Consider the following 16533-nt stretch of genomic DNA (forward strand, 5'->3'; position numbering starts at 1 on the left):
GCATAGATGTAAGCGGTCTGCAAATGGCGTGTGTGTGTGCCTGCGTGTGTGTTTATGGCTGACAGCTTCCCCTTTGTATTCTCAGGGTCAAAGTTCACCAGCTTATGTGCACGTTTTAGAGATCTTTATCCTCTGTTTGTTTGTCTTAAAGGAAAAGTCTGTGCATTGATAGGTCCGCTGACCCCCTCTTTCCAGCACACCCACGTACAGACAAACAGACAACTTGAATTGAAGCATTTCATGCCGCTGAACCCGAAAGAAATAAGACTCCAAAATTGTCAAGAGGTGATGTTTGGGTGGCGGTTTGCAGACATCTTCCCCGTTTCTGATTTTTCAGCTTTTGAATTTAGAAGGCTTCTCCCTGTTTCACCCAGAAATGTCAAATTCTTACAAATATTTCAGTACCAAAGATGCAATGGTCGTATTTTACACATAAAGCCGTTTCACTCCACCAGAGTTCCGAACTTGTGGTAAACTTTGAGCGTTTTGAAAGAATAAAATGTATACATTTCCTGTGTTTTTTGAAAGTATTTTTGTGCAAGAGGAAGAGAGAGAGCATCTTAAGTCCTGTAGGTTATTAGCGGAGGTTCGTTTTCCTGGAACCAGTTCCCTGTGAGTGGCTGGAAACAGCACTTTAAGAGTAGTGAGAGCAGACAGGACAGTAAAGCAGCGGGCTGTAAAACCGAAACTAAAAGTTTAAAGGCCGGGCTGGGTTTGCTACTGTTGGCACATTTTATATCACACATAGCGGTTTTGACTCGTGCTTCATCTGAAAATACTGATGAATGTAGCTTTTAAGTTGTAATGTTTGAGTTTTCAGCTTGTGCTGGTGATACCTGTTACTGCTGGTAGTAAAAACAGGTGTGTATAAATGATACATGCAGGCCAAGACTTCCATTTGGAAATCACTGAGGGCAGCAAACAGGTGAAAGTGTGTCTGGTTTATCTCTTTAACACTGGCTTTGTCAATTGTCCCTTTTCTTGTTCCGTTTGAAAAAAAAACATGACTCCTGCCTGATTCAACTTTATGAAAAAATATACATGCACACAGGCAGAATATTTCCAGTAACTGCTAACAACAGACCGTTCAGCTTTCCGTAAGCCAGCAATGACAACGTATGTCTTCGTCACTGACAATCTGCCTCCCTTCATGCTGACTCTTCTTCTTTGTCTGTTTCTTGTCATCTGCTTTTGTTTTCATTCTACTCCCTGACCCTAAATGGCAGTTACATAAAAACCCAACTGAAAGATGATGCCCTTAGGCAGAGAGAGCCTTGGAAAAATGCCCGAGGAAAAAAGAACAACAACTGTCAAATGCAGTGAGACAGCGAGACAGACAGTAAAAATAAGATGCAGTACAAAAAGAAAACCAGAGTTCCACTCCTAGTCGAGCTTCCCTTCCTATTGGCTATTACAGTGTCCAATTGGATTCCAGGGGAGGTGCACTTCCTGTCTAATCAAGCAGGGGGGCTTTCCATGTGGTCTTATATGTGTACATAGCAGTGTGTGTGTATGTGTGTGTGTCTATATATATATATTTGCAGTTAGAAGTATTTTTGTATGTGCCACGTTGATGTACACAGTGAGCAAACATTGTGTGTATATATGTGTATATTGGGGTCACAGCGGTTGAGTGTGAGTTGTGTACATTATGTGATATGGCCCTGTGCCAGCAGTTAGGGATGAGTTCATTTCAGGAATGAGTTTTACAAGAACTTTGGATTTCTAGGGGGGGAAAAACGCACTTAATTATATAAATACCATCCATGAAACCCAACAGAAGAAGAAAAAAAAAAAAGGGCTGTGTGCCGACATGCAGTTTGCACTTAGCTCCACGTCACTCTTCCACTTTGGTCCAATTTATTTTTCAGTGCACACGTACAGGAATTTATTGGATTATTTGCTCACAATTGACAGAGAATAAACAGCATATCCTGAAGATTTCCAAACTGTGGTCCTTAGCAAGGCAGAGTTTTCACTTGTGCTGTAAAATGCTGTAATTTGACATCGTAACATATCAATTGCCATGAAACACACTATCCTCATCTTTCAACATTGGCTTATGATCTGTGCTGCAAAGACACCTGCATCCCATTTACTTTGATTAAGCACTAATTTGACAATACCAACACCTAAATACATCTACTGTAAAATGAAGCAGAAACATTATACCTGTTTAACACTGACCTTGTAATTACGGTCATTGATCTCAAAACACTGCTGTGCCTCTGCATAGCCTCATTTAGTCACCATTACGTGTATCATTTAGATGGGTATAGATTATAGGTGAGTGAGCAATGGACGAATATTTCTTAAAGACCGAAAGAGTTAATGTTGCCTAACATCCCAAAGTGTGTAAAAGACTCACATCATCACCTTAGGCATGTAAACTACACGTTTTCCTGATGATATCTGGATCATTTGCTATCGTTCCAGCAAGATAAGTTGATTTTATGAAAGGATCAACTTTAACCCAAAGATTAATCACTTCCTGAATAAAACCAAGTAGGTTCGGAGCCTAAGCTAAACCAATCAGAAAACAAAAAGTGTTTACTTTTTGTAGCCCAAAACCTGAGCCTCTTAGGTTTCAGTCAGGCGCACGGTACTACAGCGAATTGACCCTGCACTCATCCCTTATCCTGCATAGAAATAACAATTATTTGGAGTGGGGAAACATGCACCGTTTTTTGGGGAATGAAAGCTGCATTTAGGACAGTGACTTGCACTGAATAATGAAACACTCCCTGAGGTCACTTGGCCGTGCTCCTATAGCTCAAGCTGTTTTGACCGAAATAGTAGAACCCAAGCAGCTGGTTTTAATGTTTTTGTCTGTTGTTCTGCATTGATGCAAAATGTGACACTGACCTTTTGTCATATAGTGGGATGGCAGCACGTGTACTCCCTTGAAACAAAGGATATGTTGAACACAAGAGGGAGGAATACCTCAAACTACCCTGCAAAGGGGTTTCCTTCAAGAGGACAAAAACAGTTTTTGAGATGTTTTTCCTGATTCAATACTGTCTCAATAGGGAGTGAAAAAGGAAGCATTTTTCCCATTCCAGGGAAATGTAGAGCTTGGCCAAGTAGTCAGCCATGGACCCTTATGACACGGATTGTAATTTACATCTTTCAGGGTAAATGAGAGTAACCCCGCTGACCTCCTTCGCCGGCTTGTTCAAAATGCTGCCGTAAATAATGGCCTCTACCCTTCTTACCTGTTCGCAGAAACAAAGGTCATAATTCCAATTTATGGGCATATTTGAATAAATCAAGATAAATGCAGATTAAGCATGGTAAAAGCACAGTCAGTACATTTAGAGAGGCATTACACTAAGTGAACACACATGGCCTATAAAACTGCAGCTCTTTCCAGTGTTTTGGTTTTGCTGTGTGTGTGTGTATGTGTGTGTGTATGTATTTTGGAAGCGCTCCCAAGGCTGATGTTGATAAAGTGTGACCACGCGTCCCCAAAGGGGAAAAAGATGGATAAAAGCCAGTACGCATTCATGCCTTTTCTCCATCACCCTCTTTCTAACACTACTCTTTCTGTCTTTCCCCCTCTTTTCACGCTCTTTTTTGGCTAATCCAGCGCCTCACTCACATTCACAGAAAAACATACAAAAGGCAGTGGTACATGTGTTCATAATGTTTTGACACTTTCGTTTCCAGGAACTGCGGAGCAGTTTCTTGGAGATTTACCCGGGTCGGATCAAACTGTACTACAACGCGGGCTGTGTGGGGGAGGAAACAAAAATTTCCAGCACAAAAGTAGAAATCTGCTGGAAATACCCGAATTGGAACGGACAAACTGTCAACCACCGACAGGTGTTATATGTGAAATTATATTTCACATCATTCCCTGGGACTGGTTAACATCTGGAATACATACCTCTTTGTTCATTTTGGTTTGTTGCTCTCAAATAGTCCAAAACCTCCAGCTTCCCCCTGGTTGCAGCACAGTTATGCCAAGCCACAGATCTCAGATGAGGTGTCAGCAAACTATTTGTTGACAAAAGTGCACCTTGCTAATCTTCGCAGTATCTGCTGTATCTTCGCAGAAGGATGAGTGTGCCGTAAGAGACGGGAAGGAAGTATCAGTGGTTGAGGTGAAAGTGTTGTCAGAGTATGAGGAAGACACACGAAGCTCATGATTTCAGCTGGAAAAAACGCTGTGTTTACATCCTGCATGACGTCAAAATGCGCATGTGTCCCCTGTCCTTGAGTTCTGGAAACCATCCCTGTGTGCACTGAGAGAATGTGAGAAAAAAAATCATGTGTTGTCGACCATAAATACAGTCGAATACATTTCATTATCAAATGCGTGTGCCTGTCTTCTTATGGCAGGTTTGCTGAGAATCAAACCCCATCCATGCCTTTAAAGGAACCAATTGAGTTCATTTGAAATTACAGAGCAGGTGCTCGCACATGAGAATGTTAATCAAGGCACGTCAACAGCAGCTATTTTAACTTTGTCGTTAACATGGCCTGTTTTTCAACAGCTTTGCAACGTATATCTTGTGCTAGTGTCGAGACAGTGAGAAATGTGGTAGAGCGACCGTGCTAAACAGAAGTCACGGTCCAAGTGGTAAGGCGTTGGTCTTTTAAGGCGTTGGACTATGGCTGTGTTCGAAACCGCCTGCTTCACCTACTATTCCTACTAGTCATACTTTTTTAAGTTCCCGGGTGTACACTAGATGCATACTAGATTCGCCGAAATGTTGAGTATTCATCATGAGGTTACTTGTCACACTCAAACTACCCAAGATGCAACGTAACGTGACGTCGCCCATCGCCATTTGAACGGTCAAATTCCGTTAACGGGACGAGAGCAGTCAAAACGGCATAACCGGAAGTGCGTTGCTCACTGCGGCTAGCTTTAGTAGCGCCGAATTTGTGGGAACAAAATTGTAAATAGCTGGTATTTTGTCAGATTTTCAACACCTTGGGGGTCTAAATGACTACTTTCTCGCCTGAAAATGTTTCAAATGTTGCTAAAGTTATATATTTACAGAGTTTATAGCTTAAGCGAAATCAGCTTTTCAGGCCGGCTGATTTCGGCTCGGGCAGGAGTGAAGTGCACTGTGTGTAAACGCTCTGCATACTGTCAGATCGATTAGTATGCCGTTTTCAAGTATGTAGTATGTAGTAGGCGGTTTCGAACACAGCCCATAGGTTTGTTCTCCATTCATGCCTTCTAAGAAGCGTAGCTTGTTATTATGAGAGCAGAAATTTGTGCTGACAATATAAAAAGGGTTTTCCCCTGTGTACCAACTCCAATGTGCACAGGTCCAATAGCATAATAACAAGTTCTGTGACAGTTATACTATTTGTTCCCATCACAATAAGGCACTTTCACATTCATGTCTTTTGGCTGACCTGACCAAAAAACATTATTGAGGCTATTATTGCATACAAATATATAATTGGGGCTCATCACACTGAAGATATGAGTTATGGCTCCCTGAAAACCCGCTGGTTTGTGGCTCCAGAAATCACGACTCAACAAGGCCAAAAAAAAAAAACAAAAACAAAAACAACCCTCGCTTGATTTTGAAACTGTTTGTGGTTTTAGGTAATTTAGTTGCTCATATCAAAAACTGCAGTGCAGAAAACTGTGTTTTAATGACTGCTGAGCCTCTGTGAAGCCGCAAGACACAAATACAAGTTAGGTGGAACAAGCGTTGAACAATTACAGTACATGAGCACTGTCAACCTTCTGTTTATTTTGGAGCAGCACACTACATTACAGCACAATGAAGTCATGAAGTACAGTTTGTCCTCGGTCCACACACGATTGACTATATATATGAGATCTATGTCTTCCACTGACACATCTCTGTTTCGGCAGCTTAAAGAAAAACAGGCTGATTCATGCTACACTGACACCGCCTTAAGCAAAACAATCAATTTGTGGCTTGAATCTATAGCTCAGTCTTAAGTAATCCATTATGTACATCTGCAGTTCATGCTCTGTGACAGGACAATGATTAAATCTAGAGGGTTTTAGTCCCTGAAATGAAATGTGAGACATAAATCGTGGCCTTATGTAATGATGTTTAATATTTTCTTTTCTTTGTAATCTCCCTGCACTCACTCGCGCACGCACACAAGCGCACATTTATGCAGCCTCACACATATATATACGCCCACCTTTTCTGAGCCATTTCTGCCGTTTCCAATCACATTATTTTCCGGCTTCTTTATGAAGCAATTCTTCTAGGGAGATAAGAACACTTGAAATGACACATCAATATACAGCCACATGCATGAGCAATAATTCATTCTTTGATATACAGTACTTTTGCCAGAGGTACACCTATTATTTGGAAGATTATCAGGAAGATCCTGAGTATTTAATTCCTCCAATGTGGTTTTAAATGTATATTAGAATATAAATATAAGACAGATTGATATGGCAAAACTTCTCTAGTCACATGGATTGTGTGTTGTCATGCCAGTATCCTGTCGCCTATATTTAGGGTCTTTGCTGCCCCCTCCTGGTTAGCTTAGCTCTAAAGCACCAGTTTAGTTCTCTTTCTCTGCTATGATTTTTTTGTGATTTATTTATTTTTTTGTCATTTCATGTGTCTGATTTGTTTTTCGATTTGTGTAATTTATTTCAAGGATATTTCATCACTTTTTTTCATGTTAGTTTAGCTTTATCTCCAACTTTTTGCCCTCATTTTGTCAATATTTTCAGTCTCGTATTGTTTTCTCACACTGTTTCACTCTGTCGTTGAGCTTATATTCACGATAGAGCGGTAGCAGTGTTACAAAAAACGTCAAATCAATGATAAAATATTCAAGAAACTAAACTAAAAAGTGTTAACTGAAGTGAAGTGATAACAACATTACACCAGCTACTTAAGTGACTCAATTAGTGTGCATTACATTAACTGCAAAGATGTAGCAGACAAATATCAAAACCAGGACCTCAGCATACTGTAATTTGACGTATAAATGTCACGTCCTAAATTGAGCTTTATAAAGGATGAGTATGAAATCAAGTTAGTAGAAGACATGATAAGGTGATCCCTCATTGGACGCTTTCAGTGGGTCCCACTTGCCTTTCAAACTGAGGGTAAAATGATGTAGTATGAACTCCAAACGGATCATTTTAAATATTAAAATGTTTCTTAAAACTTGCTGTTTTTCAGGGAGGTTCAGCCTCCAACTTGAACATGAACCTGTATGCCACGAAGAAGACGGCAGCTGAAGGCATGTTGGACATCGCTCTGTTCCTGGCCAACATCACGCACATGAAAACTGTCATCGAACAGGGAGCTGGATACAGGTAATGTGGTGGGCAGTAGACAAATGATTTAAAGCCATTGAAATGACTCTTTAAAGTGTAGAAATGACAATCAAAGGGGAAATTAAAACCAGCTGGGTCCTGCAAGACCCCGTATATTTTTTTTTAAATGTTTCATCTTTTAAATCTCAGGTATTATGCTGCGGTCCTGACGCTCATATCCTTATCCCTGGCACTTCAGATTGTGGCTGGAGTCTTGATCATCATAATCGGTGAGCATTGCAAAAAAATGTTCTGCTTGGAGACCTCCAGCTTCCGAAATCCATGCTTTATGTTTGTAACCAGTCAAATTAACCCACTAATTCACTGACATCATCAGTTATTCATCAGTTTGGCACTAGATATGCTCTCGGTCCAACATCAGCCGAAATAAGGACGGAGACGATGGAAGTGAAGAGAAAAGAAAAAGGAATATTTCTGCACGTTTTGTTGTTATTTTTGGAATGTTTTTTGTAAATGTGTGTTGCAGCCCGGCGGAACATCGATGAAGAGGCCAACCAGAAGAGAGTGGACAGCTTGAACAACACCACGACTATCATCATCTTCCTCATCTTCGTTACCAACATCTTCATCTCTGTCTTTGGAATGGAGCGCACGGGCCTCTTTGCCAGGATGCACTTCTGACTTTGTAGGCGTTGCCTCTAATATGCAGAGTCTAACTAATGGGACCAGACTGCGGTCCCACTGACACACATAACACACAGTAGTGTAACCTGTCGCTCCACTCGCTCACTAATAAACCACACAACAACTCTCTGATGATAAGTATGAATGGACTGGGCCAGAGGACCAACTAGATGTGTGTGTCTGTCTATTTTTCTCCCCGTGTGCTTGTGTTGCGTACTGTGTGTATGCGTCATCCGTGTGTGTGCGAATGTGTGCGTGCCTGTGTGTGTGTGTGTGTGTGTACAGCTCGTTTCGAGTTTATCCGCCTTGTCTCTTGCCGACGGTGGTTAAACTTCCTGAACAATCTGATCACCGGCATATTCTTCCTCACCCTCATTGTGAACATCATTAAAGCCGCTTTTGGCACGCAGCGCAGTTGCCTCCTGCGATGGCTATTTCAGCGCTTTGTTCAATGAGACACACTTAGCAGCAATGTACGTGCATTAACAAACATTAGGATGTAATTCAAGCATTGTGAAAATGATAAAAAAAAGCAGTTGGGTACAATGTAATTCGTCATTCTAGCACGCGGGGGCGCCAAATACAGATTCTTAGAATTCTACATGTGGCTGCCAAAGGCTGATTATACTTGTTCTTTGGTCTTTAGCAAAATGTTAAAACAGAAGATCAGCTGTGTCATGAGGGAAATTGTCCACATGCTTGTCTATGAACAACATATGTTTCTGAACAATTCCACATGAGGACACACAAGAGAACTTAAACTACATCCATCTTCTGAATATGTATGATGGAATCAATAAACATGGTGACACTCAAAGTGGGCCAAATGTTTTAGGGGAAAATTGGTCTTTGTAGATGTGTAACTGACAGAACCACTTTGCCCGTTGAAGGATCTGCTCGCTAGTGAACAAACAGGCCATTGGCGCCGTACAGTACGGATGTTACCCAATCCGATCTGTCTTATATTATTTTTGAAAGTTTCCATTTTAGCCTCTAGAAAGACAATGTTCTCTACAGCTGTTTTATTGCGCAATGGAAATGACACATTGTTCAGATTATAGCCATTTCAGACTAAGTTGTTGTCGTTCTTGTCACATCTTCATACCTTTACAGTGCCCCTGCTGTTCTTCCACATATTCAATTTTGAGGACATTTATCATTCATTTCTGAGGGAAAAACAAGATATCCCAGGTGGCCATCAAGAGCACATTGGCCTAGTTTAAAGACTGTGTCTCTAGTCAAGCCCAAATCTTCAACCATTTCCGCACCAACGCCTAAAAATTGCTGTGTATTACTGCAGCACAATCCAACATGGCCCTCCTGAGGATACACACGAATACTGATAAAAAAAAATGGCCTTATGTAACAAAGTAAATCATTATGCTCATATGTCAGCTTTCATGGAACATTTAGATGCAAAGAGTGATAGCACAAAGTTCCAACCAATATTTCATTAGCTTAGCTTAGCATAAAAACTTCAAACCCATCCACAGCGTTGCCATGTGGGTGGATTTGTCATTAAGTTGAGCTCCTTCTTGAACCCCTTCAGCAAATGCTCTTCCAAAGAGCAACTGGTGCCAAATCTAGCAACTTTTGGGACAAACAATCCCAGTCCCTCCCTGCAGAAGGGAGGTCTTTCTCCCACTGCAGGAACACCTTTGTCTGCTTCCACTCTGCTCAGTCAGAGGCAGAGAAGCCGTCGCTCAAGTTAAAACATCTTTAACTTGAAAGGAATAGTTCTATCTTTGTTAGATTATTCTGATAAGTACAAGTTAAATCCTGTCAAAATGTCATATAAATTATACAGAGGCCGAAGGGTCATATGACTGAACTGTATTGTATGTATGGGGTAATTGTGAGTGTAAGCATCAACTATGTGTGTGTGTGTGTGTGTCTTCGTGTGTCGAAAATGTTTGAATGCGTGTGTTTGTCTGTGCGCGTGTGTGTGTTTGTATGTATGCTGTAGCCCGCAGGGACCTGAATGTGGTGTCCAATCAGAAGCGACTGGACTACCTGAACAACGTCACTACAGGCGTCATCTTCGTCACCACGGTGGTCAACTTCTTCGCCAGCTTCTTCGGATCCAAAAGGACTGGCTTCTTTCGCTGGCTGCTGGCTCGACTCCACTTCTGATACACACAAGATGCAAATGCACTCACATATCCCACTGACACGTGCCACACCAACCAATACACACTTTGCACCAATGTTTATTGGTGCGCACACTGATCGGACACATGAAAGGACTACCTGAAGAAGTCATTTTGACCAAGTACAGACAATTCATGTTTGCTCAAGCACTACATATTGATCATTACTCTAGCTTTGAATTTTAAATTGGGATTCAAACTGTAATCCAACTAAAATCCTTTCACTTTAACCAGCTGTAAACATGCATCATTTAATTTGCTGCACTAATAAGCTTGTGTAAAATTGCAAATCTTTTCTGGTCTTTCATACCTGCTTTACACGTGTTCTTCTCTTATAAAATGGTAAAAGAAATGTCCAGCGTCAGAGAGACAGCAGGTTAATTATGTGTGTAAACACTCTTGGCCAGAAAGATGAATAAATGTAGTGATTAAACAGAAACCGTTTTACTGAAAGCAGTCAGCCTAAGTGAAAACAGGGAATCCAATTATCGTCGCATCTAAAGTTAACAATGAACGAGAGAAATAGAGCTGCGTCTGCCCTTTGTTTTGTCCATTGATTATAAGGGAATTCAAATGAAGTGCACACTGCCTAAACTACAGGTCTCCTGGTATAGTCTGAACCTTTCCTTTCTCTATTGTGCATGTATGTGTGTTTGTGTGTGACGCAGGCCGCCGGAACCTGAACAACTCCGCTCTCCAAAAGCGTCTGGACTACCTGAACAATGTAACAACCATAATAGTCTTCATCACTACAGTCCTCAACTGCTTCATCAGTACTTTTGGCATGCAGCGGACTGGATACTTTCCATGGCTTATGATGCGCATTCACTGACTTCCATATGTCTGTCAATAGTTTAGCATGCTCTGGCGCGTGCAGGAATTTTTACTCTTGCTTCTGAAGCTAATTATAACAGATCTGCTTGTCTTCAAAACATAATGTGTGTACTATTGTATGGTGTCCACTGCGTTGGACCCATTTCCCTTAACATGGAATAAATATGTCAGACCATTGTGTTTCTCTATGTTTTAAACAAAAGGTCACACATTAGCTGGGTAAATGCGCCAAAACACTGTATACACTCCATCTTACTCACTTTTTCTTGCTCAGGTTGCCATCTCGTGGGAAAAGTCAGCATTACTGGAGCATTCTTCATTTATCACCACCCAAAAATACTAAAATATAAAGAGATCAATCTGCCATGTAATATATACGTAATTATTGTAAACTACTTCTGTGTTCTGTTTTTCGAATCGCTCCATTAATGCTTTATAAGCTCCTGGAGTGCACTAAACTTCCGCCCCATGAATATTTTCCCACATGAGATCAACCTACATCCGATTAAAACATCAAAGATCTTAATTGCAGTTTGTGTAGATGGGTTGAGGTGTGGAAATGAGCAGGAAAAAAGGCAGCAGGAGGCAGCGTGTAAACAAACCTTACACCTAAAATGATTAGTTCAAAGCTTCAAATCGCTGCTTTGTGGGCATGCGGGTAATTGTTCAGCTTGCTCGCGGTTTAACCTATCTAAATAAATATTTTACTGCTGGACTTTTTAACACTGTAAGTGCATCCTCAAACATAATTTTGCCTGTTAGCGATGCTCCACCTCTCCAACACGCTTCCTAGAATCCAGCCTCATGGTTTTTGTGCTGACAAAGACACTGGAACTCAGGCACTGCTGCTCAACATGATGAAGAAATCAGATTGGATTTTTCCGGGAAGAGGCGGGGAAGTTGATGGGTTGTGTAATCATTCCACAGAAAGGAAACTACAAGCCTGAAGACAAAACGTTACTGATTTCTGAGCACAAACATCTCGGTAGGTTCATTCCTCGTCTCTTTTTTGTCTCAAATTTGACAAATTTTCCTGTTTTGTATGTTTTTATCGAGGTAAATACTTTGGGCTTAACTATTAATTTTGCTGTCTATGGTCATGAAAGATATTAAACTTGCAATAACTGCAGGTCCCAGTGCCAGATAAACTATTTTTAGCCTCTGCTTTATGTTGTGCCTGCTGCCTCTGGTATTTACTTCGCTGACTTGTTTTCTTTCTGAACTTTGATGGTGTTCTTCAAGCTTCGTTGGAGATAGCGGAATGTGTTACCAATGCCTCTATCAGTGTTAAAGTAGGTCAACCACGACAGCCTGCCAGAAGTATTATGTGCAATCTTCTTCAGCTGACAATTTCCCCACTGTTTTTTTGGTTTTCATCTATACAAATGTCGATCTAGAAAGAACGACATCTGACTAAGTTTTCTGTTCCACAAGGAGTATTTATCTAAGGAGAAACTCTTGTGGAGTTTGTGGGTATACTTTGCTTTCACACCAAGAATGCCCTATAAAATTCAACCATCCACATCAAAATGTGTACTTTCTTTTAGAAGGAACAGAAAACATCTCAAGTACAGTGTCTGAAAGGGACAGGAGGCATCCCACTGAAATTGGTTCCAGTCTTCTCAGAAGCCTAAGCCGTCGTTTTGTGAATAGAATAGAACCAGCTTGGTTTAATTATTAAAAAAACATTGTCATCCTATCCTTTACTTTCTTCTAGACATGGCCTCAGCAAGCAACCTCCCGTGCGAGGAACAGTTTCATTGTTCAATCTGTTCCGGTACCTTTACTAAGGTCATCTCTACTCCAGGTGGACACAACTACTGCAAGACTTGTGTCACAGCTCACTGGGACACAACTGGCTCATTACAATGTCGGAGTATTGAGAGTCAAAAAAATGTCGGCCCTTTGTCAAACCCAGAAGACAGGGTCTGCAAAAAGCACGGCCAGTTATTAAACTTCTTCTGTCACACGGACGAGAAGGGTGTTTGCTCCACGTGCCTGAAAGACGAACACGTGGCGCATGTCGCTGTTCCACTGGAGCAGGCTTTTCAAAAGACGAAAGCCAAGGTTGAGCTTATGACATCACGCATAGAAATGTTGGAGATCGGTAAAGCCAAGAGTGTTTATGACACCAAGTGCTCAAAAAAACAGAGCAAGGAAACATCAGAGAAAGACATAGCAGAGATTGATGAAGTTTTTGCAGCTCTGGCGGCCTCCTTGCAGAGACGCCGGGCTGAGCTGATTGAGTTGATTCTGCAGAAGCAGAAAGCAGCAGAAAAGCAAGCTGAAGGCCGTGTTGCACGGCTGGAAAGAGAAGCTGCTGAGCTGCGGAGGAGAAGATCTGAAATGGAACAGATTCTACAAAGTGAAGATCGACTCCATCTTCTGGAGAACTGCCCACCCTTTCACCTTCCTCTATACCTGTACAATGACCGACCCAAGCCTCAGCCAGACTCCGCCTCTCTACTTACACAAGACCTTTCTGGTGTTAGTCATCAGGTCTATGCAGGGAAAGTAAAAAAATCTGTTGCTCAGATTGAGAGGACCCTGAGTATGGAGATGGAGGCGCTTATTCAAGGCGTCAGGTTGTCTGACGATGACAAACCGATGATGGATGATGTTGTTAAAGAAGTGTGGAGTCCGCCTCAGGACAAGCTGATGATGATCCAGCAGTGTGATGCAGTGAACGTGACTCTGGACCCCAATACAGCCCACTCCAAGTTCACAGTGTCTGAGGATGGCAAGCAAGTGACCCTACGTAAAGGTCTACAGTTTTTTCCCACTTTATTTGGCAGAAAATTTGAATGTGGTCCCTTCGTACTGGCCACAGACGGTTATTCATCAGGTAGATTCTACTACGAGGTTCAGGTCAGCGGGAGCAACGGCTGGATCTTGGGAGTGGTCAAAGAGTCGATTGATAGGGCAACATTTTTCTTTCCCACAACTGATGATGGAGCTTGGGTATTTCATGGAATTAAAACACAATATCAGGACAGATACTGTGCTAACACTGTCGACGGTCCCCTCCCAAACATAAAACAGAGACCGCAGACAGTTGGTGTGTCTGTTGATTACGAGAAGGGAGAGATCTCCTTCTATGACGTGGATGCCAGAACTCTGATCTACTCCTTCACAGAATGCTCCTTCACTGAGAGTGTAGCGGCACTGAAAGCTTTTCTTTATACTATGGCAGGCACCTCATGTAGCGGCAGACCCAAGCTCTACCCTATCTTTGGAATGTTCGGAGAGGATTCTGACAACACACTCCTAATCACTCCAGTAGGTGGCACAACTTAAGATGCCACAAATATCAGGGAAATCGATGTGGAATTTATACTCAAAGGTTTCCTTATTTGAAATGACACTATTAGAGTTTTGTTGGTTAATGCTCAGTCATTTATTTCATTGAATAGATCTTACCATATATACTCTGCAACGGAGACAATTCAGAAACAGTAGAAAAGTTATATAGATAGATAGATATATTTTTAGATAGATATATTTTTTATTCAGTCACACAATAATAACAATACAATCATAATAACCTCAAACATCATAAAGTGACTGAAAAGGCACAGGCTGAAGCATAATGCTTATATTAAAGCCTGTCCTATTTAACAAATTAAAGGGGAATATCACATGGTAAAAAAGAACTATGGTAAATGGACTGTACATACATAGTGCTTTTGTAGACTAGTTGACCACTCAAAGCGCTTTTACACGACAAGTCACATTTACTTATACACACACATATATATATACAGCAATTCTTGGTCAATCCAATTTTTCAGGCCATGCGTTGCTTTTTCTCTATCACACATATTCAAACACTGATTGACACATCAGCGGACAACATGGAGCCCAATGTCTTAACCAAGGACACTTCGACATGTGGAACAGGGAAGCTGGGAATCAAACCACCGACCTGTTTGAAAGGCGACTGCTCTTTTCTCGTGAGCTACAGCTGCTACACAGAAAGTATTAATGACATATGATAATGTATTATATAACATGTTATTATTTCTAAAATATCAGTTCTTTTTTCCCCCCCAAAAGCCTGAAAAGTCATGTTGACTAGCGCATTAAGCAGCCCTACGCGGTGGGTCAACCATATCCATATGTTTTTGTATATTTGTGCTGGAATACTTTACAATGACCAGAAGATGACACTGTTGTTCAAACCAGTGCTCTGGGCTGTTTAGGAGAACGGGGGAAACCAACTTTATGCATTAGCCACTTTCAAAAATGATTTCGATACATGGATTGGCATTACATTTCCAAATTTGTCATTGACAAATTGTATAGTTGTTTTTTTTTTTACATAGATAAAAGTATACTTTTTATGTCTTCTAATCTATGCATGAACACATAACAAAACTGTACGTCCTGAAAAAGGTAACCAAGACATGCTTCATACATAGAAATGCTTTGATTACTTCAGAGGGAGAGCTTCAGGGTCCATTATTCACATTTAATTTAACTTGTAGCTCTTGAATATAAGTCATCTGTGTGTTTAACCACATAGTATCAGATAAGAGAGCCTCAGAAAAAACAGATTTATGGGTTATGCATATAGTGTGTTTTATACTGCTTAATTAAAGTGCATTTCTCTTATATTTCTGTGTTTTTTTTGTTTGTTTGTTTGTTTTCTTATGTGACAGAGTTTGACGCTTGTTACAGTTAATGGTCTTATAGCTTGAAGTGTATTCTATTATGAATGACATAGGCCTGTGATTCCGTTTCATGGAGCTATAATAAGAATTTTGTATTTGTGCATTAGAAAACGACGGTAATATCAATACAATGAGAAAACACACACACACACACACACATATTGAAATAACCAGCACAGATTCTTACTGGAGGTTGACTTAGTGGACACAGTTCAGGAGATGGTTTTTGGTTTGTCCACCTCGACTGATGTGTTTCTCTCAAGGGGAACTTAAGCCAGCAGACTATTTATACCTCAGCTGTCTGACTGACTGGCGCCCAGGGAACTGGGACACTGTAAATGTGTATGTCTGTGCGTGTGCCTGTGTTTGTAAGTGTCTAGTTGAAAAGATTTCTTTCGGATGATGGGAAATTGTGTGAGAGATAGACAGACCCCCAGAGATTAGAATTACATGAGATTAAACATGCCATATACTGTAGTTTGATATTGCATGCCAGACATTCAGTCAACAAACAGACTGACCCTAGGATGTGAATGTTGAATTGATTTGATGTCTGATATATATCTTCGGAGCATCATACTACCAAAGCTATTCAGCAAAAGTGAGGAAATGAGCTTGGCTTTGGTTTGAATGTAACCCCACTCGTCATCTCCTCCTACAGGCAATCCTGCAGTTTAAGAAAAACAAGAAGCAATTTCAATACATCATACAATAAAATCAATAAAGAATCTATTTTTCTGAATGAGGAGAATTAGATGACAAACGTTAGTTAATGCTTTTGCACTTGCGAGGTTTTTCTGCGGAAATCTATGCATTTCTAACTATGTGACAGAGAGAATTCAGCAGATGCTGAAGGTTAACTTTAATGCCGCTTGCATTGCTTTTGGGCATAATGTCACAAATAATAACTGTCATAGATGAGCTGAAATGTCTTCTT

The 16533-nt window shown here is 40.9% G+C and overlaps 2 protein-coding genes across 5 annotated transcripts in view; both read left to right on the forward strand.

The window, feature by feature from the left end:
- The window catches only part of LOC142385802 (ninjurin-2-like), a 33688-nt gene extending 22589 nt beyond the window's left edge, over window positions 1-11099 (forward strand). Inside the window, exons 2-5 of one of the 4 annotated variants that reach the window (XM_075472519.1) lie at window positions 7158-7294; window positions 7445-7524; window positions 8225-8412; window positions 9906-9995. In XM_075472519.1, coding sequence (XP_075328634.1) covers window positions 7158-7294; window positions 7445-7524; window positions 8225-8394 — 387 coding nt within the window. In that variant the 3' untranslated portion in view covers window positions 8395-8412; window positions 9906-9995. Of the gene's footprint in view, window positions 1-7157; window positions 7295-7444; window positions 7525-7781; window positions 7941-8224; window positions 8413-9905 lie in introns of all 4 variants that reach the window. The other 3 variants (XM_075472523.1, XM_075472520.1, XM_075472522.1) reach the window with 3 other exon arrangements.
- A 755-nt stretch (window positions 11100-11854) lies between these two features.
- LOC142385803 (E3 ubiquitin-protein ligase TRIM39-like) lies at window positions 11855-15518 on the forward strand. Its single transcript, XM_075472524.1, has 2 exons — window positions 11855-11908; window positions 12641-15518. Exon 2 carries the CDS (start codon window positions 12643-12645, stop codon window positions 14218-14220), a length of 1578 nt encoding a protein of 525 aa, XP_075328639.1. The 5' UTR covers window positions 11855-11908; window positions 12641-12642; the 3' UTR covers window positions 14221-15518.
- Window positions 15519-16533: the final 1015 nt, after the last annotated feature.

This window comes from Odontesthes bonariensis, chromosome 8 (genome assembly GCF_027942865.1).
Source record: "Odontesthes bonariensis isolate fOdoBon6 chromosome 8, fOdoBon6.hap1, whole genome shotgun sequence".
NCBI lineage: Eukaryota > Metazoa > Chordata > Actinopteri > Atheriniformes > Atherinopsidae > Odontesthes > Odontesthes bonariensis.

Bases quoted from the DNA above. Each gene is read 5' to 3' on its own strand.
- LOC142385803 (XM_075472524.1), top strand. From the start codon at position 12,643: ATGGCCTCAGCAAGCAACCTCCCGTGCGAGGAACAGTTTCATTGTTCA.